We start from the raw sequence: 26,900 nt of genomic DNA, 5'->3' as shown, positions 1-26,900 counted from the left end.
CAGGAATAGCTCTGAGCAGGAACCATATACCTACTCTGCATTTCAATGAGCTGCAAGTCAGAACCGTTCTCTAAGCCAATCATATCTGGATTCATGCCGTCGCTTTTAGAGTATTTCTGTCGTTCTTCTTCCAACTGCATCTTCAGTTTTCTAACCTGAAAAAGAAGTGTTCTCTTGTGAAAGGGAGACTCCCACAAGTTCAGTAGTTGTGCATCTAAACATTAAACGGGGAAAAGACAGAGCAAGTCTTGAGTTGTCACTGGCAGAGATAGTTCTGTAAGCAGGAGCAGCAGAGCGGTGCAAGGGAGGAGGGGAAGCCAGTCCCGGAGGCCTGTGGCTGGAGTCCCCCATCCCCATTGCTGGGTGAGTGCCCTCTGCGTGTCACCACACAATCCAAACCCACCAGCTTGGTCAGTCCTGCAGGGATCTCTGTGCAATGTAGGACACCCAGTAGCTCTAACAGAGCTGCCTTTCCAGAAGAGGAGGACGTGGCATCAAACTGTATTTATGCATTTCTTCTACAGAGAACCCTTTACACTCTAAACACATATGAAGATTATGAACAAGATCCTCATGAGTTTACAGAAAGAATAATCCACAGCTTTTTTGGGGTCCTCTCTTTTTACTTCATATGGAAGCAATGTCCCAGGGCAAATCTGTAGTCACACTAATCTTAAATGGTTTTATTTTGTGTTATAGCAACTGTCTTATTTATTTTTAATTTTTTTTTTCCAGTAGTCAGGGAACACAGATTCCTCAGCTACGTCCTCTGTGTCTGGAGTTTATGAAAGAAGTGGAAGATACATTTTTGACTCTTATATCAAAATATTGCCCTACAGATTAGTGGTATAGGTTTTACACTTGCAAAACTCCCATTCATTATATAAATCAATTATTTTAACGATTATTTTACAATTATATGTCAATAAATATGCATATATGTATTCGTATACATATTTTTAATAGCCTTGATTCAATACTAGAATTTATTGCCGTGCTAAACCAAGTATTTATACTAAAATTCCCAGCAAAAACAAATGTTGACAACGTCATGAGGGTGACAGAGCACTGGGACAGGCTGCCCAGAGAGGGTGTGGAGTCTCCATCTCTGGAGATGTTCCAAACCCACCTGGACGCTTTCCTGTGTGACCTGGTGTAGAACCTGCTTTGGCAGGGGGGTTGGACTGGATGATCTCCTGAGGTCCCTTCCAACCCCACCATTCTGTGATTCTGTGATTTTAAAATTGCAATGTGTTCAACTAGAATGACAAAAATTATGGTATTTTTAACAACTGCTCAATGGCTATATGATTTCTTGAATCTCTTCTTCTCAATACTGAACTGTATCAAAATACAACTACTTTGATAATATTAATTTTCTATTTGAGTAACTGAAATGATCAAAGAAATAGTACCATTTAGCAATCTGGAAGAAAAGAGCCACTTGAGTTTAATGAGATTTTACTGACTTTAGTATTTCCGCATAAGACAAAATAAAATAGAGCAGCTTTAAGGATGTGCACTAATAGTAGAGTCAGCAGCAAGTTAGATTGAAGATCAAAGTCACATGGATAACGACATGAGTGAGAGGAGCTGATAATTCCTAGTAGCCAGCCAGGTAAAAAGTTGAGTATTTTATCTTGCTTAAGTATTTGATTAAGCACCTTTGGTGCTTAATATTTGTTTATTGCTAATATATTAATAGTTTGCAAAAGAATATACAAAGGTCTATTTCTGAAAAGAATAGCTTATTTTACCTGGGACAATAATTCCTCCTTTTCTCCAGCCAGTTTTCGTAGCCGTACATCTAAAACAAAAAACCCAATTAAAAACTAGAGAAATCTGTAACTAAGAACATATTTTTCATAACTTCTTTTTAATTTTCAAATTAAAATGCTCTTCTACTTAAAGCTAATAGCACTGGAGCACAAAACTTGGATAACTCACTAATAACAACATACCAGCCTTCAGTTAATAGCAGAAAAAAGGGAGAAATATTTAATTCATACTGTTTATTGGTGTAACAATTTTAAAAGCAAGACCTCTAAGTTTAGTAATTCTTCAAAGTAAATTAGCAACCAAGGATTTTTTTTTAATAACAACACACAGTTTTGTCCCAGTATCCAGAACAGCCATTTCCAACAAAATTCTTTTCTGATTGTATCTTTCTGTTGCCTGTGTCATGTTTTAAATGTTTTTAACACTTTATTTTTTTTTCTAATGAGTGTGATGATTGCACTTGCTTTACACTAACAAAAGCAGAAGTATTTCAAGGAAGGGCAAAGTATATACAATGCATTGTTTTCTGTAACAGAAGTTCTTTCATTCATTATACATATATTTTTTTTCCCCCCCTCTCTCGAAACACAACAGAAAACATACTAATCCAAAAGACTACGTTTTTAGGCAAGATATTTTCTGGCAGTAACAAAACAGAAACTGGACCAAGAGAGCTAATCAGTGACAAACATCCAAGCACATACTGTTAATTTTTATTTTTTTTAACTCAAAAGATACATGTGTCTTTTTACTCAGTATTAAAAAAAAAAATTAAAAATCACAATCTTAAAAGTTGTGTAAGGATGTACTCCAGAAACACAACAGGTATGTTTCTGTGTCTGTAAATCACAACCCACTGAAGAGGAAGCAAACAAAGACTTCAAACACTCTGTAAAGTATGTTAGGATATTTTCTTAGGATATTTTTACCTAGTGGTCCTTCTCCTGCAGATTCCAAGACTTGAGCAGCTTCCTGTGATACAACTGTTATTGCACCAACCACTGATTCATGGTTTACATCGCCATTTGGTGTGCCATCTGGAATTATAACTAATCCATGTTTCTAAAAACACAACAGAAAAAAAAAAACAACCACTCATACAGGAGTAGTGCTAAAATACAGTTGGACAGAAAAGTTTTTAAAAAGCTTTTCAAATTGATTGAAACAGTTACAATAAAACGTGCTGTTTATCCTACCCTAGGGTCAGGTTGTGAGACTGCACAAGAACAGTGACCATTCTTCCTCTTTTTTCATTGACCTTGATTTCATGCCCCATTCCTGGATTTCTGTTACCGTAAAGTAACTTCTACCAACATACCTCTCCTCTCGTCATTGTTTCCTTCAGGTCAGCCAACTCCTCTCTGAGCTCATCTCGCTCATTCTTAATGCAGTCAAAGTAATCTTTCTGTCTTTCTAGGGCCTGGGGTCAGGCAGATAGCAAGAAAAGAATGGCACAGAGAAAAAGCGTATGACAGACAGCAGAGAGAGTTTCTACAAGTAAATACAAAGATCTCAAAGGTAAAGAAACGTAAAAGGGTATTTAATATACACAAACATATATCTTTGATAACTACCTTTTACAAGTCACATATCTAGAGCCTCATTGCTGCATGTTTCTCACGACATAATTTTTGCCCAGGTGAGTCTTAGTAGATTCTATAACAGATTTCTATTTAGTATTTTCTGGTTTTGGTAGATTTTGATAAACTAAGTTGAATATCAAAAGAGCAAGTGATTCTTCTTAATATAGACACCCTGTGGCCAGAAATAAAGTTTGCTGGAACTGAATTGGCAAAGATCTAATTCACTGAACTAATTTTTCTAATTTTTACAGGGTAGAGAAGTAGAAATCTTACCTCATAAAAATACTTTCCTTATATACACCTGTCATCCACTTAGAAATACTAATTTATTATACTACTTACCTAAGTATTACAACCACTCTTTACTAAACCCAAAGTAATCAGTTTGAGGGGGAAAAAAAAAAGCAGCAAAAACTAGCAGCGCTATTTTAGCATAAAAAAGGATGACAACTAAATGTGACACAGATGGATTTGCCTACCTAAGCTGGAGCTGTGTTACCTGACAGTTAATCAGACACTTTCACTTGACTGGGCAGCATCCCAGTATTCCATTCAAATTCAATACTGCATGCATTATAAATAAGCCTGACCTTACAGCAACTACAAAAGTGTACACACATTTTGCCAAGAAAATTATCCAACTAAACCTTACATCATGCATTAATGTTTAGGAATGTACTGATACCAAGAAAGAAATGAAGGTGTATAACTTTGTATTGTAATTGCTCCACATTAAAATTGAAGTATGCTGAATTTTAATAATTATCTAGAATCTGTATACTAGAGCAATGTTTTAATGCATTACTCAATTTCAACAGAAAAATTTAAGACGTGCTGTTACATTTGATTTATTAGTATATAAATGTAATATTTAAAATGTAGGTAATTAAACATGTGTGAAAGCATTAGCTGTCCCATGATAGTTGAGGAATTCATAAGATGTCCTTTTATTTCCTAACATACTGGATCTCTGCAACTACATTTATAATTAGTGTGAAAAACCTTAATCACTACATCACTTTGTGTTCCACTTAAAGATACACCTTTGCCATTTTTGAAGAGCAGCGGCAGAGAGAGGGGGAAGGAAGCTCACCCACTTGAGAGCATGGACACAACAGCCCAGAACCACATGGATTTTGTACTAAATTAATAATCCTATTGTGGGATAAAGGGGAGGGAATAAAAATCAGGACAACTAAGCTCTGCAGGTATGTTTTAACATACCAGTACGATTAAAATCTGATCACTTGGTAGATTTATCTGGGGCCCTATTTACTAAATATTCCAAAAAACCTTCACAAAATCTATACCAAACTCAGACACACCATTGTTAATTTTGATTTGGCAATGAGTGTACAATTTGGAGCCAACAAACAGTGAAATAGCTGCACATTTCAGAAATATTACCTAGAAATTATACTTCAGTGTTCTCAAATTGATCTAAGATGAAATACAAATGCAAATTTCAATCACTTTGTAGAAACAAGACAATAGAAGAGGGCAAATGTAAAACTGGACTCATGCTACCTCTGTTCTGCCTGCCTCCCCTTCTTCCTCTGAGGCAGCATCAGTCTTACATACTGTAAAACTGGGTAACAATTCTAGTTATAAACTACTCCTTCGTGAAGCTTCTCAGAGAATTCCGAAGCTGAAAGAGTAAAAATTAGCAAAACTACTCAGTATTGGGAAGAATGACCCAAAAACTGTGAGCTAAGAAAAATATGTTTTTAGATAACAAAAGTGAGAAAGAGAGCAGCATTTTTACATTTTAAGAATTAAGATATTTCAATTCCAAGATGGTAAAAAAAATTAAAAACTAGTAAAAAATCCAGTTATGGCATTTATGAGAACACAGAAACTGGCAGGAAAATTTTGGCTAAAGGAAAAAAATATCTTTCTTGTCAATCTGGCTGACAGTTACTTTTTTGAACATTAGATAGATGATATGCTCTGCGCTAACTCTGCCAGCATATTTGAAAGAGAAAAAAGTGCTGGCACAAAAAATTGCACGAATTGGGACAGTTCAGTACACAAAGGTGAACAGTAAATATGGGAATAACATGATTAAAAATAAAAAAGGAAGAATGTTCACAAAAAGCTTTAAAATGTTGAAATACTATTTCATGATGGAAGAGGGGATTGTAATATGTATGGAAGGAAACATGAAATAAATATGGTCTGAAAAAAGAGAGTATAACGGGGCTTGCTTTTTAACTGGGCACCACCGGATAACTTTGAAAAGTGACTTGAACTCTAGCAAATACAGCAATTTTCAAAGGAATCTGTGTATGCCAAAATCTGGTGTAAAATTCATTTTGAGAGGAAGACTGCGGAGTGACTAGAAGACAGACAATTCCTTTCTAAAGACTATCCAGCGAACTCCCTCTTACCCAGATCTACCTACCTGTGCTCCAGAACAGCCACAGGTTCAGAGCCATGGAGTTATCACCAAGGATCAGGTTGGCTCTGAGACAGTTTTACCACTTCTGTGCTGCCCAGAAGCAAAACTGACAAACTCTGCCTGCCCTGTGTCACCCTCAACTCAGTTCTTCCTGTAGCACCTTCCGTTCTGCACAAGAGCCACAGGGATGCTCCTCAAAAGGTGGCACACAACCACTGTTTCAATTCCAACTTTCATTTGCAATAGCTGGCAATTATTTTGTATTTTGTGTGTGGTGTCAAAAATCAGCTTGGTTCAGTGTTGCATCCAAGCTAACCAGCCCTAGAAGGATCAGAAATGCAACAGAGGAATGCACAAACGAGGCTGAAGAAGTCAATTCAAGATTGCATTTTTTAGCACTAGGTGTGTGCTAAAATCCAAGCCCGATTCACTGAGGCTTCTCGACATTTTAACCTTGAGATTTTACGCGTTAGCTCCTGCAGCTCCCTCTGTTTTTCATTATCTGGGGTATTCTGTCTTTCATACCAGGTAGAAAGCAGACCATTTTAAAATCCACTAATTCTTATGAAAATTTTTAAGATGAGAGAGGCAGGAGTCAAATGGTGAGCAGGGTTTAAACTGTTCAAGTTTTCAAAATGGTATTTGCCTTTCAGGAGATTAAAAGCATTAAACATAATTTCAAATCAGTATAAAATGATATTATTGCAATGTCACTATGGATCTATCTATGGACCCAGGCCATTTTTACATTTATTAAGAATAAGGAAAAAATGCCTTTTTCAAGCCATGATTACAGGTAAAAAAAAACTATAAAAAAATTTAAAATTGTATGCATAAGAGTTTATTATATTATAGATTTAATTAGTATTATTCATCATGATGCAAGTAAAGACAGAGTGGAGCTCACTTTTTAAAGAAGACAAAGACTGCAAAACATTTTAAATATCTAAATTTGCCTTCATTTCTTTGGAGTACACAGCATTCCCTGCAGGGATGGGGGCATTCATCTACTTCTAAAATGAAAAAACACCTTTCCCCCCATATTTGTTTCATACCCCTATTTTTTTATCTTTCCAATTAATTGTCTCCTGCAGATCAAACACCTCTTTGGTTATGGAGTCTAAACTCTGCTGCATGCGTTGATTCTCCTGTAGTAAATAGGATGAGGGAAGAATAACAGAGGAAAGAGAAGTAAGGAAATGGGAAAAAAAACTCACTCAAACAGATAAAGGAAAATAAATAGTACAAGTCAACCAAAGTGTTTATGAGCATGAAGTTAAAGAAAAAATGTGCAACTAAGTGTAACATAATATTTCTTCTATGAATTCATGCACAAGAACAGTAATTATTTCTATTCAATCCATGCTGATGTGAGAATTTAGTGCAGCTAGAGCTACTTCTCTTTAGTAACAGTTCCCACTGCAGACTGGGGATAACATCATGTTGTTAGGAAAATAATTACCTTGTTGTGATTTCCAGATACCTTCGAGTCCCATTTGAAAGTGAGTCCCACTCATAAGTCCCACTTATATTAACAAGTGGTTTTATTAACATCTTACAAAATAGAAAACCTTCTTTAAAGTATAAAGAAGGAAGTTTGAATCAAAAATCCAGGAAGTGAAATACAGCTGCTGACTGCCTTCTGGTGCTGTATCAATACATATCAAGTGTAATTCTATTTTTTATCTGACTAACACTTTGCTGTTTGCCCTGCAGACATAGCTGAAGTCCTTTGTTATTCTCAGATAATTATGTATGAGGATGACATAAGAATTTTAGGGCTAGAGAAAATTTTTTGCCTTCCTAATGAACTTGATTTTACATCTGGGAATGGAAGATAATGTCTTCCTGCAAAAAGCTAAATGGCTTCAGCTAGATTATATTAGTGTTAAAAGCTAGAGAAGTTACTCAAATAATGGTAAATGTAGGGTAAACTTTATCTTTGAAGGGACTGCATGCATTTGGTGAATATTCTACATACACATGCTACATTCTACCAAAGCAAACACTCCAGACAAACCTACTGTATATTCTTGATTCACATATTTAAAAAAAAAAAACAAAACCAAACAAAAACCCAAACAACCACCACCAAAGATGAAAGTGTTTTTTTCCTTTACAGTGAAGTCAAAGAGAATCCAGAGCAAGTGACAGATCTACAAGCAGAATTTGCCAAGTTTTTGCTTGTCAGCATTACTCCACAAAATGCTGCCTCTTAGGCTAATCCTACTCCTTTTCTTCTACTAGTAAATCATATCAACTCCAATTCACAAAGCATATTATATTCTCAATAACCATAACAGATCTGGGACTTTTCAGAAGTCTTGTGGAATTACACTACTACTGCCTGGAGAGTGCAAGAATTAAGGGCAAAAGAAATTATCAATGAAATTCAATATTAGACAGCTTTTGAAAAGCAGGTAGTGGAAATTTTGGCTCTTACACTTAAAATCATTGATTTTCACTGAAGCCAAAAGGCAGTGGGGAAAATGACATACTAATTGACCTACAACTTAACAATGCTAGAACCAAAACCAACGGGAAATGGACACCTGCATATTGTTGACAATATATATAAGTTTGTGGACTATTTTAAAATAAAGACTGAAAATAACTCCGGGATTTTGGGTCACGTTTCTTCTGGAAACAAATTAAAAGAGGGAGAGGGAAAAAGAAAATGATGGACCCCACATCCAGCGACATGGTTATGTCCCAGTAACATGCTGACCAGTGTTGCTATGTTTATGTTTGACTGGTAAAGCAAACAAACATTCACTGCTGCAAATTTCAGTGGTTGATGCTCACAAAAATACAAAATAACTGAAATGGAAACTTTAAGGAAAGGGAAAAATTAATATTTGTTATTATCCATGCATCAGAAGTTCTAGGTAGGCAAAAAGATTTTGGCCATACAAACATTAGTTCTGCCCTCACAATGGAAGAAAAAGACAAAAGGAACATTCATGAGAGAACCACAATTCTCACAGGAATTAAGAAATTTACACATTTGAATCCCTTACAGAGACATTTTCAACTTTATAAATTAAGAGAGATTGATAGCTTAAATTCTATCCACTAAATCAAGGTAATTCTTCTTAAAAATGCAAGATAATATTTAAGCTCATTTTGTGTACGATGGCTATTCCCATTCAAACCTTACACCATGTTTGTTTGTACAAGTTCTATCACACAGTATCTCACATGAACATACCTCTATCAACTCGTCTCTCTGTCGAAGGCCCTCTTTAAGTTCATCCAACTTATGCTGTAGAACACTGCACGTGTGTTTCTGTCTTTCCAATTCCTATATTAAATAAATTCATTATTTCTTTTTATTTATTTTAGGCTTGACACTTATTTTTAATATCAAGTTTTTAAAAGTTAGTAATATTATTTAACATAACAATACCCAAGAAATTACTGCAACAACCTGAGAAATTCTACCTACCAAGTGGCTAAAAATGACAGAATCAGTGTTTTAGTTAAATGTTCCAGATATTTACTGCATAGAAGATTTTATTTAATAAAATTTAGTGTGGAGAGAAAAGATGCCATAAAGGTTTAAGCATAATATTAACAAGAAAAACTCAGATACTGAATTTATCTAAACATTGCTAGAAAAAAGCTACCACAGAGATTTTCCATTTCCAAGAAAGTGGGACTGAACATGTCCTATTTGATTCAAATGCATATTTTCTCTTTAGTGTATTGCATTATTTAAATTCAATTAATCAATTAAATCGCATTCAATTGGGATGTGGTTTGTGGAGTGGAGAGGGAGAGGTTGTTTGGTGGAATTTGTTTGTTTTTTTTCCAGGGGGGTGGTTGGTTTGTTGGTTTGGGTTTTTTGAAGGATGGTAGGGGTTTTTAAAAAACAAAACAAAACACAGTACTCACAACACCTAGATAGCTGGACTCTACTACTAATCCAAAAAATTTCACCTTTCCTTACTAAGTAGTGCAGGTTTCTATGATTTATCTTTATAATTAGAAAAAAAACCACCTTAAAAATCAGTACCTTTGACTTCTCTTCATTCTCCCTATAGAACTCTGCTATCTGTTCTTCTTTCTCCTCAATGACATCCTTTAGAGTATCCACTTGGTAAACCAAGTTGTTTTTCTCATTGTCTAGTTGAGCATTGGAAACCATAGCTTTCTTGTACTTCTCTTCCACTTCAGCTAGTGAATCCTATAGACAGCAGAAAGGCTGACATTAGTCCAACTTGTTGATGCACTGTTATAATGCTCAAATACCACCATAATGCTGAAGAGTGCTATCGGTTATAAAATAAAATCATGCAACCATTTTTGTTTCTGAATTATTATTCACGTCTTCTTTCTAGAAATACCAAGTCACAGCTCAATTTCCATTATTCAGGTTAAGTCATACAGAGCAATGAAAAGTTATCGTTACAAAAGGACAAAAATCACAAGATAATGTTCCTCTTGCATTTTCTACTCTGCTAATTTCACGACTTAACTCACAAGGCTAAAGTAGCAATATTGCAGTTTTATTGTATTTTCAGTGCATGCACAAGGAAACACTTCAGAACGAGCCACCAAATCTGACAGAATACAGACAATTATATGACTAAAAAAGAGCACAGAAATCTCTCTAAGAGTAGTTTAACTTAATGGTCATTATTTGAGTAGTGCTCTATACCTCAGATTCAAGTTTTCAGGTAGTCACATTTTTTAAGTAATAATGATTCTCTGTTCAAGCAGACATTTTGTCTTTTTATTTCTCACTAAGATTAAAAAAAAGCATGTAAAGATTCACACACTTGATTCTCTACCAGAAGGTGCACGTACACCTTGCTATACCTCTTCAGCAATTCTCTCACATTAACCAAAATGATTTTATCCTTTTTTTTCCCCCCAGTACTGTAACAAACCTGAACTGTTCAATACTGAAACTATCACTCCAGATACTTCTACACACGCGATGATTTCAATATGCATGCTTTTAAAAATACAAAAAATTAAGTTTCAGAGTCCTAATTTTAGAAGTGAAAGACAGCTATTAAGCTATTCCCTTTCTAAAGCAGATCTGTGTCCTCCTACAAATCCCCTAGTATTTCATGTAATCTCTCTTTTCAAGGCATAAGTAGCATAACCTCCCTGTTTAATTATTTGTATTATGACAGTAGAAGTACTCACACAGGAAGGGCACCAAGCTTGGGTCTTCCAGAAAACACAACAGTAGGACTAAGGACTAAGGTATTTTGGGAGAGGGTGGTAACAATCCAAGTTTTCTAAGAAAACCTAAACCCCCAAACCCTACTCCATGTTATAAATCTCCATTTTGAGAAAGCTGTCCTTAAAGTACGTATTTTATTTTTTATAATTTTATCATAGTCACAGGTATTTCTATCTCTCTGTTCCATTCACTAAATTCTGGAATTTTGTGCTGGAGAAAAACAGTATTTTAGAAACCCCAGAAAAAAATAACTTAAGACATAACTTGATAGATTACAAATCAGAAGAGACGAGTCAGTGTAAGTAGTGAAAAGGTAAGAAAGAAACTATTATCATCTGGGAAACAGTAAATAGCGAAGAGCAAAGAAGATTAATAAAATAGAAGAAAATGAAAAAAATAAAGAATACATGTAAGTGCATTCAAGTAATTATTAATTTTTAGATTAAAATAATGGAAAACGTTTTTTGTGATGGTGCAAACATAACAAATCTTATAAAAATCCACAAAACAAAATGTCAGAGACAGTAAACCTTCCAAAGACTCCCAAAGAAAATCAATTTATAAGGAAAAAAGCTAAACACTAACATTAAAGTGAATGTTATAGTCTTTTATGTGGAGATACAAAATTTAACCAAAGTACAACTAGGAAAAAATTCCAATTTGATTGTTTTCTGTAATTTAGGTTAAGAGATCTCTGGATGCCACCTGGTCCAATCTCCTAATTAAGCAGGGCCAGCCAAGATCAGGCTGCTCACAGCTCATCTCCAGTTCATTTGAAGTATCTGCAGGGAAGCAGACTGCAGAACCTGGCTGCTGCCTTCCTTGTGAAAAGTTTGTTTCTTGAAGTCTAATAGGAATTTCTGCCCTTATGATGCATCTTTTGTCTGTTGCCTTTTGCCCTGTCACTGTGCACCTCTGCAAGGAGTCTGCCCTGCCTTCTCTACAGGCTCCTATCAGGCAGCTGGAAACAGGAATGGTACTGCTGCCCACTTGCCCCAAGACTTGTCAAATCCAGTTGTTTCAACCTCTTACTGTATGCCATGTGCTCTGGGACCCCAGCCTTAAAGAGGAGGCTGGCAAACATGGATTAGATCCATTCTAAAATTATGAAGCAATCTCACATTTTATTCCAATTCAGTACAATCATAGCTATGTCTAATAATCTTGTAATCTAACTGCTCTTTGACAGCCTTTTAATATTCATATGGCAGTATGATTAAGATGAGCATACAGCTATCAGATTCAAGTTACTTTCTCTGAAAATAATTTTTGCTACACTGAACAGCTCAAATTACCTATTTTCTCTTTACTATGCTATCTAATGTTGTTTAATCAATAAAACTGAGGGAAGCTCTTAAATACATCACTGTTACATGCTCTAGCACAAGAAGCATTCATCAAATTCAGTCTCTATATGGATATAAAACAAATATGGAAAGATCTCTTTACTTTTACATTTACCATTCACAACTAGATAACAAGAAAGAGAACAGAACAAATATCCTGAAAAAGATGTGTAAGCCACATCATTTGCTGTATTGAGTTTCCCTTGAACACAGAAGAGGGGAAAATAATCCTACTTTAAATTAACTGCAAGCTATTAATTCTGTGAAAACTTACAAAAGAAAAGCATGCATACTAATTTAAACAAGTCAAAATATAGACAAATCTCATTAACCTAATACTGAAAATACCAACCTATAATTTAGACAAAGATAATGGGAATGTAAACCACGAGCATAAAAAAAAATCTTTCATAGTGGCAAAAGATTAAAACAAAATCAATCTTCTCCTGCAAGCAATATGCCTGCCCAGATTCATCTCAGTGCATCATTCAAAATCATTATTTTGATTTTGCCTTATAAGATGTAGTATTTGCTGCAACTTGGAAGACTGATTTGTTGTTTCTTAAGTTCTTAGTCATATCTATATCCCATTTTTTCTACCCCATTTAATATATAGTAATTATTTTGAATATCCATACATTTGCTAACAAAACTCTGAAAAATATAACTTAAATCTCCTTATCTTACCATAAAACCCCTGCTAAAAAGGTGCAAGTTTAATACTATTTTAACATAAACCAAATAATGAACATATACCTCAGGTACATTTAAATTATATCTTAATAATTTACAAATTTAAGCTGATGCTCTCTATGCATTAAAAGTTAGATACATGCTTTAAAGACATTTAAAAACTTGTTAGTAAAGCCTTATAGAGTTAGTGGAACCAGTGATATCTCCATTCCCCAAAAACACCCATACAGAATGCATGCTTGGGAGGAGCCCTGATACCTTTAGTTCCTTAAGTCCCTGCATGTATCTCCCTTCTACATCGTGTATCTGGTCCTTAAGATCATAGATATCCTGCAGGACATAGGAATGAACCATAGCATAAGAAGTATGGGGAAATAATTTATAGTTGAAAAAGCATTAAAAGGTTTAGATGTATTTCTGTCAAATGCCAAAGCCTGTAATAATTCACAGAAATTACAATTAATTCACAACGACTTGATGGAAATTAAGATTTTTGTTTATATCCCCGAATCTAAGTCATCTCAAATAGGACAGAATTGTTTCAAATTTGACATAAACAAAATCTTATTTTAATATAAGCTAAACTGTTAGCGCCATAAATATTTATGAACACAACAAATACAATTATCAAGATAAATACAGAAATCTTTTGTGATTAAAAATTACATCCTCATAACTTTTTATTAGTATTAAGACACCAGAAGCTCTGCAGCAAAGAAAAATTCCTCCTAACCACAAATACAATTTTAAACTAGCTCCAAATTCTCTGAAAATGCAGTTTACCCGTAATTCACTGAGGGAGGCATCAGGATCCACCAAACTGCTTGTGTCTCCACTTCCTCTCCTAGATGAGTTGCCACTCAGAGGAGTTGCACTTATGGAATTGCGAGATGATGGCTTAAAAAGGGAAAAACACTGTATCAGGAATCACACTGTCATTTCTCTTTATAAATTGCTTCAGTCATAGAACACTTTTCTCTCTGTTTTTTTTTTTACCATTTCTTACTTTTAGCTTATAGACAATACTTTCCATTGATTATTTTCCAGCACTTATGTTTCTTCTTGATGAAATGTTTGTTTCTCTTTGATGACTTATGAGTTATCATAACTTTACAGTTTTGAGTCTTTTGTTCAGAAGACTTTCATAAGGAAGCTGCTAGTGCTGAAAAACTGTAGAAGTTTAAAATATTTCTAAAAATTGTAATTTCTGACACCCAGGATTCAGAAGAAAGTCTCCAGTGGAATCTAGTATATGAATTTTTATAGCCCTAGCCTCTTAAAATTCAGCCTTTCCTGCTAAATATTTCTCACACAGAAAATAAATTCTATAAGAAATTAATACTTCTAAAAGTAAACTTAAGAATAAAATTATTTCCTTGGGAAATAAAAGACACAAAGCATTAATTTCGTAGATAAAGATACGTCTAAAAATACCTCTTTGTAAGTTCTTAAAAATGACTAAAATATACTCTACTAAAAATACACAGCATTTATACTTTTGGAACTACTTTAATATTTGTAAATTTATGGATGAAGACTGACTTTCAGTAACTTTTGAATTAAAAACTCTTACCCTTGAAAATATTTCTGAATGTGATTTTTCACTCTTTTCTTCGAGCTGAAAGAGAAAAGGGAAAGTGATCACAATAGACCTTTTGCAAAGAGGGTCTACTGAATCACCGTCTTCTGTTCAAAGGTAGTAAGAAATATTTAAGAACAAAAAAAATGAAAGAACAGAAAAAAAATATTCCAGAAGTTCATACATCAAGACAGAAAAAAAAATTCAGCCTAAAAAAGTCGTCTTTACCTCAACTGCAAAATAAATGAATGCTTGGAAAGAAAAAGCCAGAAGCTTTTAAGTTTTAATAAAAACTCATTACCAATATTAAAGTACTAATCAACAAAACATGTTTCACTACTTTAAATTTCAACAAGGTAGTGACAACAACAACTGGTGGCATGAAAAACAAAGCTTCATGCAAGTGCACTTCAAGCAACCAGTGACACCAGTGTGAACATCCATTAGATAACACATTTGTTCCTTCAATCTCCTTGATGAATCCTGCAATTACATCAGGACAAAAACAATTCAGGTAAAAGCCCATAACTGAAGTGTACTAATTAACAGCAACCTACAAAATAATTTCTGAAGTGTACTAATTAACAGCAACCTACAAAATAATTTCAATTAGTATTTTATGCATTGAAGCCTAATTAAAAGAACTTCCCTTTCTTATTTAGAAACACTGATATTGCAAACTTATATTGTTAATTTTCATATTTTCTACTATTCTAGGAATCAAAATAGGTGGAATTAAATGAAGACATTAACATGTTGCCATATTTCCTAAAACAAGTACGATACATTGAGTCTGGTATCTCAAATATCTGGCTTCTCCAAAAACACCTGGTTTTATTCCAGCCTGGGGACAAGAGATCTATAAGTCTGCTACAATCACAGCAGAAACTAATGTTGCATTACGAGATCTCCCTTTTTCCTCCTATTGTGAGTTTTACCAAAGCAACATTTCCATGGCAAGTTCACCATCTCCAATGATGTATGGAAAATACAAATGGCAAATACTTGTCACCGCTGTGATTATAAAATGGTATTGAGACTCCAATTATCTGAAGTATCCATTTAGAGTACCTTATATAAAAATTAATTTTTGGATCTAATAATACATAAGAATGATGATGATAAAAGCAACTGAGAAGGCAGCATAATTGCCAGTCTCAGTTTCCACATTTTCTTTTAGAAAATTAGTTAATTTCAGAAAAGTAGGTTTATAAGAGACAAAAAAGCACTTAAATTTAAACTGGAAAAATTATTGGTCTCTGCCATGTTTTGAGCATGTGCAAATGATGAATGCTGTGCATTATTACAAGTTACATCCCAGTAACATCCCAATCCCAGTTCTCTCAACCTTTCCTCCGACTGCATGTCCTAACTCTGTTACTCCAAAGACATGCCTAAGAATGGAAGTTTCCCTATTTTTTTTCCACTATTAAGCACAAAAGTTTTGACTGCAAGTAACAAGAATTTCTAGAACTTACAGCAGCAATAAAGAATAAAAACAATGTTCAGACTAAAGGGATGTACAGGAAACTCATTGTGATAATTTTTTGCTCTACTGACTCAGGATTCAGTAAGATAGCGTAGCCAACAAGTGCTCCAGTAACGGATCCTGATAAAACCTCACCTTGGAGAAATGAACACTAAAATGCACTAAAGAAGGCACAGCTCTAAGTATCTATTTTTTGTCACAAAACCAAGTAGCAGTATTCCAAAAATACACAAAATAACTTAGACATTGTTAATCTCCATAACAAAAACCCACAGCATTTTACATTTAAGAAATGCTTAAGTTTATCACACACAAAAAATGTGAAGTGTTAACACTTGCCACATGCTTCTAGCAACAGGCAAAATCCTGTGAAATAAAAAAAGCAGCATGCTTTTAAAAAATTCAGACTCCAGACATTTCAATACAAAAAACCAGCCCCAACCCCTCAACAATCCTATCTGCCATTAAATAACTCTGGATGCTTTCACAGTATTTACTCTTTCAGAGTATGAAAAGAAAATCCACGGTTAGTGAGTTTGCACAGTCGAACAAGCATTAACACTTACACTATTCAAACCTTGAACATCATCTGCATCGGAAACAATGCTTCCCCTGCGGTTGGAACGACTAAAATAGTCAGCAGCAGTTTCACTTTGATCAGAAAAATCAGAGGACTTCAAAAGACAAGGAGAAGGGTGAAAGAGAACTGAAGGTGACACCACAGAATGAACAAAAGTTTATTTAAAAAAAAACCAAAGAAACAAACAGGAAATCCTAACTTTAATCTCCATTATTGCAGTTTATTCTTGCTTTTCTAACTTTAATACTTGTAAAATCTTAATTAGTCTTCTAGATTTTTGCTACTTTAAATGTGTATATATGAATAAAACGTGCTACACTGATATGAATACTTTAGTCAGCATTGTTTTTAAACACTGTCTTGACATGTTTATTATTCTTGTGGTTTACAGTATCTAAACCTAAAAGCAATGAACATTTATTATTGATTCATTTTCCTCATTTGGAGTAACATAAAAAAATACAATCAGAGATACAAAAGAGTTTAATACTAATATAGGACCAAACACAAGCTACGAAAATTACCTTTTTTATAAAAAGGTTTGTAGATCATAAAAACATATTCTATAATCTGAATTTGATAAATAAATGTTATTTTTCTCTATGAATGTTGTCTTTTCTTCAACACAATCCCAACACTACTAATTATGAATATGAACTGGGCTTCCTCTTATTCACAATTTTCAGAGGCCTCACAATAGAAGACAAGTGTACTCCTCAAAGCTGTCACACAGGAACCTTAAAAAGGGCAAGGAAAAAATACTAATGCAATACATCACTAGTAAAAAAGGCAAAATATATCTAACCACATCACAGTCGTTACAATGCCATGGGAAGGCAAGGGAAATATTTCACTGAGAAAATGCTAAGCACGTTAAACACAGTATTTAATGAGAGGAGGAGCATTATCCAAAGTGTTGTGTTAGTAAACTCTGCTTTAAAAGACAGAAAGTTACTGTGAATATTATGCTTATTTTTAAAAGTGATTATATGAAAGAAAATCTTCAAATGATCAGTTTGAAAATATGTTGTCCTTATCCCATTTTAACCATTAAAAAAAATAAATAATTCTTAATTTCTTTGTACCTGATGTATAGAGTGATGTAGCCTCATTTTATTCCAATTAAAAGACAGTCAGATGTCTTTTATGCAAATGTGACCAGTTACCTATAAAACTTCTTGCAGATGAACACCTGTCTCAGATTCTACGTTCTACAGACTACACAATTTATATTTTTTGTCACTGCTAGGTTATGTTCTGTTTCTCTGACAAGTAACTTTCCAGCCATAACTATATCTACTCTTTAAATAACATCTTTATTTTTTTTTTAATAATAAAGTAAATAAATCATAATGGTCAGAAATTTGGCTGAACTTTCTCATTTCACTTGCATTTCACAAAATCTAAAAATGCTGAACAGAATTCTGTTTATATGAATTACACTCACAGCAAAAGAACAAAAAACTCAAGGGCTAGAAACATAACCTATGACAACAGCGTGCTCTTTTTCATTCAAAACTAACTTATCTTTGCTGTTGAAAAGTCCATACATCTGATAAAACTTACTCTTCCTCCTTCTATACCCTCTGCATTTCTAACATCTTTCTCAATGGGTTTATGAAAACCAATACAGTTTAAGATGGAGATGCACGATACAGTTTTCCACCAGTGTTTTCTACTCTGTTTCCATCTTTTAATTTCCAGTGAGTACTGAGCTGATTTCCAGTGCATAACCCAGAGTGAAACCAAAGCATTAACCACAAAAACAACAGAAAGTGAAAGTTAAGTTGTGAGATGTTTACTTCACCTGCTGAATACCCTTTTCAGAATTATTTCATTAAACAAATACTTTGAACTCTATTAAACATTCACTAGTGTGAGTTAATGGTACCTTGGCACTATTGGTGTCACATTCACATACTGAGATCGGAGATACATAGAATTCCTATATACATATCAAGTAAATACTTTTAAGAAATGAATCTTAATGTCAAGAGAAACTAAGAAGTAGTATTTTCACAGTTTAAGAGACTTTAGAGATGGATGTTAATACCTCTTAGGTTTTGGAACTTCATAAAGCAACACCAAAATTCCCTTTTTCCTACATCCTCCAAAATTCACTCTGACATCTGTTATAGCTAAAAACATCCAGTCGCTTGACAAATCTATTTTTATTTGTTTAGTCTCTACAACATTGTTAAGAATACATGAAAAACGAAAACTGGATCAAACATTTAAATTTAACCCATATCAGAACACAGAGCTACTTTTCTGTGTAGCATGACAAATGAGCAGCTGTACCAATGAAACCAAGACAGTTGTTCTGTGGTAGAAACAGGGTACAGCTATTTAAAATCACTCTGCAGCAGGAAAAAAACACCTCTGGAATGACTCTGTTGACACACTACAGATCCAGGAACACATTTCTCTCAGTTTTGAATACTGGTTTCCATGAAAATGAGCTTACTGCGTGATATAACAAAGTTTGGGTTAGTCCTCTTTCCAAAAAGAAAAGACTTTTTCACATGTATTGTAGTGAGTTTCACCTGCCTGCCCCCCAGTTACAACATGAGATGGGAATCCCAGCAATATACCATACTTCAGTTTCCAGTTGCTTCCAACTACATACATTACAAACATCTACAAGATGTTTAGAAAAGTAAATTCTTTATTGCTTCTACATTTTACTGTCTTATTGCTAAAACTTTACATCTTGCTAAAAATCACATCTCTGACAAACTGCCTTTTTTTGATGCGGAATTGAAAAACCAAGTCAGTGTGCTGGTCAGTAAAATGATCTCCAGTATAAATACTCATAATTGTTGTGTGTTAGTACAAAAGCATTCAAGAAACCATGCAAGAGGAACGCTCACCACAGGACTACTTCGAATTGAGCTTGCTCTTGAAGAATAACTGTATTCCGATGGCTAAAGAAAAGTTGTGAAGGAAATTTTCACAATTTTCATAGGTTTTTATCTCCAGAAAACAAAGATAATAAAAGAAACGACCAAAAGCCTCTTACACTTACAGTGCGAGAACTATATGAGCTACGTAATCCATCACCACACAAAGATGCCTGAGAAAAAGGGAATGAAATACCGTTTATATTCTGTCTCAGAAATAATGATCCCACACTTAAGCACTGTAACATACTCTATTTTATCCCATGTATGCATTCTCCAGTTAACATTATACCTGGTGAAAGGTCAAACAACTTCTAAAAATTTTCTGCAACATCTCCTCCTACTATTAGGAATGTCTATTTCCACATATACATCTAAGAATTTCCTTGAAAAATAGCCAAATAGTTGTAGTTTTGTTTTGGTTTTTTTTAATCAAATCTTAACTGTTTTCAGAAAACAATTAAGTAAATATTTAAATTGCAATTTAGTTTTCACTGTTTTGAAACCTTCAGAAATTTTGATCCACCTGGGAACTGAAGCTATATTGGCCACTTAGCAGTTTTATTTTGTGCTCACCCATGAAGGTTTTCCTGAAGAAGAATGTTCCAAGGTGCAAGGCTAAATAAAATCTATTTACGCGTGGATAAAAGTAGCTCTAGGCAGCATAATTAAAAAAAAATAATAATAATAAAAAAAAAAATTAAAAGTGTCTCATGCTGCTTTCCCCCTACCTATGAAGGGATCTCCAGTAGAAATTTGAATTACATGTATATTTGAATTAAATGCAATACCAGTCATTATGGTTTCGTTCTCTCACCGGATCTGCTATCTAATGTTTACTCAAGAATAGGCACAAAGCCAAAAAAACAAGTTATCTGTGTTTGCAATTTAAGTGCAGAACAAGACCTCATTAACTATAAAAATACTGCATGGAAATACTTGCTGATTTTCTATACAGGTGTAGCATGTCTCTGAAGGGCAGTCTACGTTGGATTTGAACTGTCATAGCAGCGAAAGGCATAAAGTTTCAGGCATGCATGTTACTTTTAAAGATGACAACTTTGTGTAAAGCTATTTTAGCCATTCTTATGGCACTTCTAGCTACTTTTTATTTTGTAAAAATGCAGATTAGGTTTTCATCCTATTACATTTTTGTATGATTATTAAATTTAAACTCGCCATCTTATTTTAAAGTATTTAAAGTGTATTTACCACAATTTTCTGTAATCTCCTGATAATGTTTTTTTCCCCATTCAAATGCTTAGCTTAACATCTTTAAATACCTCTTTGTTTTTTTAGTAATAGGCATGCAGTTGTTATTTAGTATGCTTGGATTAACTTGTTCTAACACCAGCATTGTTCTTCATTGTTGTATCCTAAACTTTATGCTTGTCTGTAAAAAGATGATTAAACCAGCAACTACTAAAATACTTTAAAGAGGCAATTTAACAATGCTAAAAAACTGAATGCCTCCACAAAATGACACACACAAGCTGCAGCTTTATTTAAAAATATGAAAAAAAAATTGCACAGGTAACACTGTCAAGCCTTATGGCCATACAATACAACTTTAAGGCAACCATGCAAATGGTGCTTACGAACCAAACTGATACTTCTTATCAAACCAGTGTTTACAGAAGGAGACACCTAAGAAGAAAAGTGGAATTTTTTATTTCTGATTGCCATTCCAACATCTAAAGATAAGCAAGATACTATTTTACATTCTACTAACCCTGTAACTCCTAGTTGTTGCCACTGGATCACTGTATAGAGAAGAAGACTGCAGTGTGAAGAAGAGGAAAAGTCAGAAACACTTTTTCTGCGTACATTGACTTTTAAAATCTATTGTTCTATATTCCCCAGAAGTTCAAAAGATAGAAACACTAAACTTTACATCTATAATAGACAAGAAATTTTATATCTATAATAGACAAGAACTTTAAGAGAAGTGTGGATAAACATTCCAAGAAAACCCTTTCAAATTATCTTTGAAATCATAATCTAAAATATTTATTAAAACAATCTAGTATTTTATCAGAAAATTTGTACAGGAGAATTATAAGAAATAAAGTAGTTTTCAAAAGATACATCAACTTCCTCTAGCTATTGGTTTAAACCTGACTATGACAGTAGCTGCAGGTACTGGATGACACTACCAATCTCACAACAGACCATGTATTTATATTACTGTAGAAGAAAGCAGTAGAATGGCACTAAACTTAAAGACTTCTTGTTCACTTATTTTTTAAAAACAGGACCTTGAAAAAGCAAGTGTCACAGAGGACAACTGTTTTCCTTACACAGCAATCATGAAAACAGAAGCTATTTAAGTTTAAAATCCCACTTATGCAGAATAGAGTAACTTGCATGTTATTTATTCATTTTACAAAATGCAACCCTTAAAAGCAAGAAATACAGCTGTATCTGCTATTAGCTGTAATGATTTGGAGTCTTACAGAAGGAAAGAGAGACAAGTTTGCTTCATATAGCACAAGTAAAAACAAATATATGTATTTTATACACATTTAAAAATGAATACAGGAAGAAGAGACAGACCCGAGTATGGTAGGAAGAAACTGGTTTACTATATCTAAGGCTGCTATAATTTCTTTGATCATAGTAAATTCCACTCTGTGGGGGGAAAAAAAAACAGATAAAACAAAAGTTGCATCTGTAGATCTTGGAAATAAAAGTTTTATCTCAACATTGCCCAAACGTTCCCAAGCTTAGAACTTGTACACAGCATTGTAAACATTTTCCCTATGGTTGACCCAAAATCCATATAACTTTCTGAAGCAAGTGAAGTGTAAGAAACCCAAAACCTGCTTATGTACTCTGTATATGATCTTTATTTCTAATGGCCTGGCCAAACAAAGTAGTAAATAGTTTGTTTTTTTCCCTCCCTAATGAATAAGGAAAACATGAAAAGTTTATTTAAATCCTGACAAGTGCAGCATGAAATACATGAAAAACATATTTGACATATTATAATACATATTTGACATATTACAATACATGAAAAACATATTTTAACAAAACTTGCTAGTAATTAGTACTATGATTAGCTTGATTTTTTTTTTTTTTTTTCCATTAGATACCATCCTATAGAATCAGAGAATTTGGGGAGAGAGAAGGAGAGAAATTCCTATGAATTCAATAGAGGATGGATGTTTATGGGATTACTATTAACCTGTAGCCTGTCACTAGACCAAGCGTGCGTGCTGACAGCCTAGCAATTCGACTCTGGCTTATTTCTGTTGGTTTTTGACACTTCCTACATAGATTGCATGTAGATACATGCAAGGGAAAAACTGATACACGCATGTCAAGAAGGAACAACAGAGATGAAGACATGGCAAAAAGTAATGCTTTCAGAATGTATCTTAATAGGTCATGGGAGGCAAAAAGATTAATCTCAATAATTTATTTAAGAACTGAGGGAATGGGAAATAGCACCTCAGAAGTGCACAAAGAAATGCTGGAATACAAATGAGGAAATATAAAAAAATATTTCAGCCCTGTCTCAACACAGGTGTCCACTGCTGCTTTAACTCCCCCAACCCCTGATGCAACTGTTAATTCATCAGTGTCAAAACCCTCCAAAAATTACATTAAAAATTTAATTTCTTCACATTATATTCACATATGTTATGTACTGAGCTTTCTAGAACATTTTTTTGGAAGATCACAATAATCCATATGCCTTTCTCAGCAGTTCACTGGGTTAATGTCAAGGTTTATGGTAAATTCAGTCTATCTTACTCTGTTTTCACATCTCCATTTAAAATATCTCTACATAATAGGGGACAAAGTGTGAAGAATAAAACACATATCTCCATTATGACTGAATAAACTTTAATCATGAGAAGTGTCAGTTTTTAATGTTTCCAAGAGCCTCCAACAGAATGTGATTTCTATTCAGCTGATTCCACTGACACAACCACAGTTTCAAATACTCAACTTCAGGTCAGAATTTGGTCAATACTAGAGGTTTCTTTTTTTTCCCTGAAAACATGTATGCTTATGTCAGCAATTCATAATCATGTTAGTATGTAACTCTACACAGTTAGTGTATTTATAATAAATATTATAGCAGAAAACTAACCAATAAATCTTTATGGGAATAAGCAGCTTTCTTCTTTGAACTATGAGATTCACTGTAAGCATGACTCTAAGAATGAAATTGTGAAAATTAACACCACCACGTAACAGCATCTTAAATCTTAAAATATAAAGAAGTTAAACAGCAGGATTTAAGATATTTGTCACCTACAACAGAAACACCACAGAAAATTCTAACTATATGATTAGAATAACAGGCCATACTCCTATAACTGTGTAAAATAAAACTGATAAGTGAAATTATAACCAACCTTATCTCTGATTAACACAGACTTGGCTTAAGCCAGCATTCACATTTCACTAAAATGTAAAACAAAAACTAAAGAAGTTCAACATTACAGACTATTTTAAGCATTATACTGTGTTTGTCTACCTGTAGCTAATTCAGATAACACTGCTTTTTAAACAAATTGAGCTTTTAAGTTGCTTACAGATTCCTTTTAGAGGTACTCGGTGCTTGTCTTTGCTTCAAGAGACACACACAAATCTTACCTGGTATAATACCAAGGAGAATGTGACGGACTCTACTATCACTTCATAATGATAAGAAGAGAATTTTTTTTAAGTAAAGGTATACAAACCACCTAATTTTTCTCAGGACTGAAATAGTTTTCCATCAGATTAGGTTATAATTTCTATATAGAAACTGAGAATACAAATAAATGCATACACACACTTTTTTTTAAGTATGTCCTCCAAGTCTAATCTGTATGTCACTTCAAAGTTTAGAAATAACAGCTAAATACTAAAAAGTTATTATTGCAAGATAACTGTCTGTAACATGTGACTTCATTGTATTTTATCCAGAAGAAGTTTATACATGCATTCTATATCAAGTGTTAGAAAAGTACTGCTATTCTAGGTCTGGAAGTATGGTAGTATAAATATAAATTTTTTTTTTAATCAATAATTTAAAGTAGCTAGTTAGTGTCATTACACCTTAAAAACAAAACACAAAAGCAGTCTTCACTCAAAACACATGCAAAGTGTTAACATACAGGGACCGAGTATCTTGTAGATCTATCCTTAGCACTGTCATACTGAAGTAAAAGAAAATGAAATTAAAATTCATTAAGTAAAAAATAAAAAAAAAATTAGGTTTCTTTTTCCAAGGAATGACTAAAAAGACTTAAAAGCAAATTACAAGAAAACATAGTCTACTAATTGTGAAATGTTATACATGGAGGAATGTTATTTTTCCAATCTAAAAGCCATTCTAAGGCTGGAACACTTTTAAAAAAAATTGTACTATTTTTTCCTCAACAGCATCCTAATTTCTGACAAATGAGATGATTTTGGACAGCAGTACATGATGTGAAATATTTCATGTGGTTTTGGTAACAGAATTTTAAATAATTAAGCAAAGTCTCGTGCGGTAGCTTGTATTAAACTGAGACAGCATTTGTCAGGTTATGTGACAAAAGGCTCCTCTCCACACAGGTGAAGGAACCCAGAGGACCACCAGTGAAGCCCCACTGGCAAGGTGTGAAACCCACCAGGACATGGGGATTCTCAAGGGCACCTTATGGACTGAGGGAGATTCCTGCCTACAGGACATGGAAGATGTTAGGGGAAATAGCAGCCCGGGATCAGTGAGGGAATCAAAGGCAGGGAACAAGATGGATAAAGTCCAGAGGAGGCCACGAAGACAATCCGAGGGCTGGAGCAGCTCTGCTGTGAGGACAGGCTGAGAGAGTTGGAGTTGTTCAGCCTGGAGAAGAGAAGGCTCCGGGGAGATCTTATAGTGGCCTTCCAGTACCTGAAGGGGCTACAAGAAACCTGGGGAAGGACTTTTCATAAGGGCAGTTAATGACAGAACAAGGGGAAATGGGTTTAAGCTGAAAGAGGGGAGGTTTAGATGAGATATTAGGAAGAAATTCTTTGCTGTGAGGATGGTCAGACACTGGCCCAGGTTGCCCAAAGAAGCTGTGGCTGCTCCTCCCTGGAAGTGTTCAAGGCCAGGTTGGATGAGGCTTTGAGCAACCTGGTCTAGTGGAAGGTGTCCCTGCTGCTGGCAGGGGGGGTGGAACTGGATGAGCTTTAAGGTCCCTTCCAACCCAAACCATTCTGTGGTTCTATAACAAAGGTGTTTTCAGAAGAAGCAAGTGTGTGAAAAAGGACGAACACTGGGATGAAAGGACCACCTGAGTGTAAAAAGACTGCTGGTCTACCAGATTTATCAATACAGCTTTGTAATAATAGCTTAGCCACTGACCCTCAATAGCAGCAAAACTTACGCAGTTCATAAATAATTTTTTTCTTTTTTAACATACCAATCTCCAATTTTCAAAGCAAGCTTGTTTTTTCCAGTTAATTTAAAATTTCACAGGTATAACTTAATTATTCTAATTATAGGTAACGCACAATCCAAAATGTTACTTAGTATCATCTTCAGCTTTCTTAAAAAACAAAGCAAATCAGAAATTGAAGGTAGTTTGAGAACATTACATGATACAGTAATAGCATGCTAGAGTATTGCCCAGTGTCATTTTCAACATGAGAACTACTAAGAGGTTTACAAGAAAAATAATTTCTTCTTATCTACTGATACATCTGAAAATTCCTTCTAGAGAGCAAACTAACATCAAAAATTCCCTGGTTTTAGATTCTATATCTGTTTATAAATTCATATACGCCACGTTTAGTTCATATTATTTCATATTGTTTTCATATTATCTCAATAGTTCATATATATCCAGTATTCCTACTATATTAATAATTTAATATTATTAATGTCACTTACAGAGCACGATACCTTTTTGTGTTGCTAAAAGTGTTACCATACAGGACTCACAGGACACTGTACCAGTTTTAACCAGCAATTTATTTTTTAATAGTTTTTGTTTTTAATTATTACCTACTGATAAGCAACCTTGCTGTCAGAGAATGGAGACAGATCACTCTGATAAGCATTAGCATCACAACACTTACACCTTTACTTAACTATTCACAGCTTAACAGGCTGCTAACAAATACTGAAGCTGTCTAAACTAGGAATATCACAAAATACACAGAAATATGCATTCCTGAAAAAGTAAAATTTCTGTTTGTATTCCAGCTTTGGCTGTAGGACTAACATGGCAACACTGAGAAAAAAGATTTTCCTACCATAACTTCTTGCAACATCTTTATACCTGTCAAGGTGACGCACAACCTTTGCCACTTTATTTTACTTCTCTTTTGGGGACATTAGAAGAGAAAGATTGGATAGACTAATTCTCTTCA

General features: G+C 34.2%; 1 protein-coding gene across 1 annotated transcript in view; it reads right to left on the bottom strand.

The window, feature by feature from the left end:
• LRRFIP2 (LRR binding FLII interacting protein 2) overlaps positions 1-26,900 on the bottom strand; it is a gene marked incomplete at its 5' end in the record, with an annotated part of 31,101 nt that overhangs the window by 3,931 nt on the left and 270 nt on the right. Inside the window, 18 exons of the mRNA XM_010174937.2 lie at positions 35-155; positions 1,758-1,807; positions 2,709-2,841; positions 3,098-3,199; positions 6,819-6,911; positions 8,975-9,067; positions 9,782-9,952; positions 13,261-13,332; positions 13,786-13,899; positions 14,576-14,620; positions 16,637-16,744; positions 19,524-19,577; positions 19,679-19,726; positions 21,156-21,200; positions 21,286-21,333; positions 22,110-22,184; positions 23,659-23,724; positions 24,674-24,715. Coding sequence (XP_010173239.2) covers positions 35-155; positions 1,758-1,807; positions 2,709-2,841; positions 3,098-3,199; positions 6,819-6,911; positions 8,975-9,067; positions 9,782-9,952; positions 13,261-13,332; positions 13,786-13,899; positions 14,576-14,620; positions 16,637-16,744; positions 19,524-19,577; positions 19,679-19,726; positions 21,156-21,200; positions 21,286-21,333; positions 22,110-22,184; positions 23,659-23,724; positions 24,674-24,715 — 1,480 coding nt within the window. The remainder of the gene's footprint in view (positions 1-34; positions 156-1,757; positions 1,808-2,708; positions 2,842-3,097; positions 3,200-6,818; positions 6,912-8,974; positions 9,068-9,781; positions 9,953-13,260; positions 13,333-13,785; positions 13,900-14,575; positions 14,621-16,636; positions 16,745-19,523; positions 19,578-19,678; positions 19,727-21,155; positions 21,201-21,285; positions 21,334-22,109; positions 22,185-23,658; positions 23,725-24,673; positions 24,716-26,900) is intronic.

This window comes from Antrostomus carolinensis, unplaced genomic scaffold (genome assembly GCF_000700745.2).
Source record: "Antrostomus carolinensis isolate BGI_N321 unplaced genomic scaffold, ASM70074v2 scaffold18859, whole genome shotgun sequence".
Lineage (NCBI taxonomy): Eukaryota > Metazoa > Chordata > Aves > Caprimulgiformes > Caprimulgidae > Antrostomus > Antrostomus carolinensis.
This window is presented reverse-complemented; position numbering and strand designations above follow the sequence as displayed.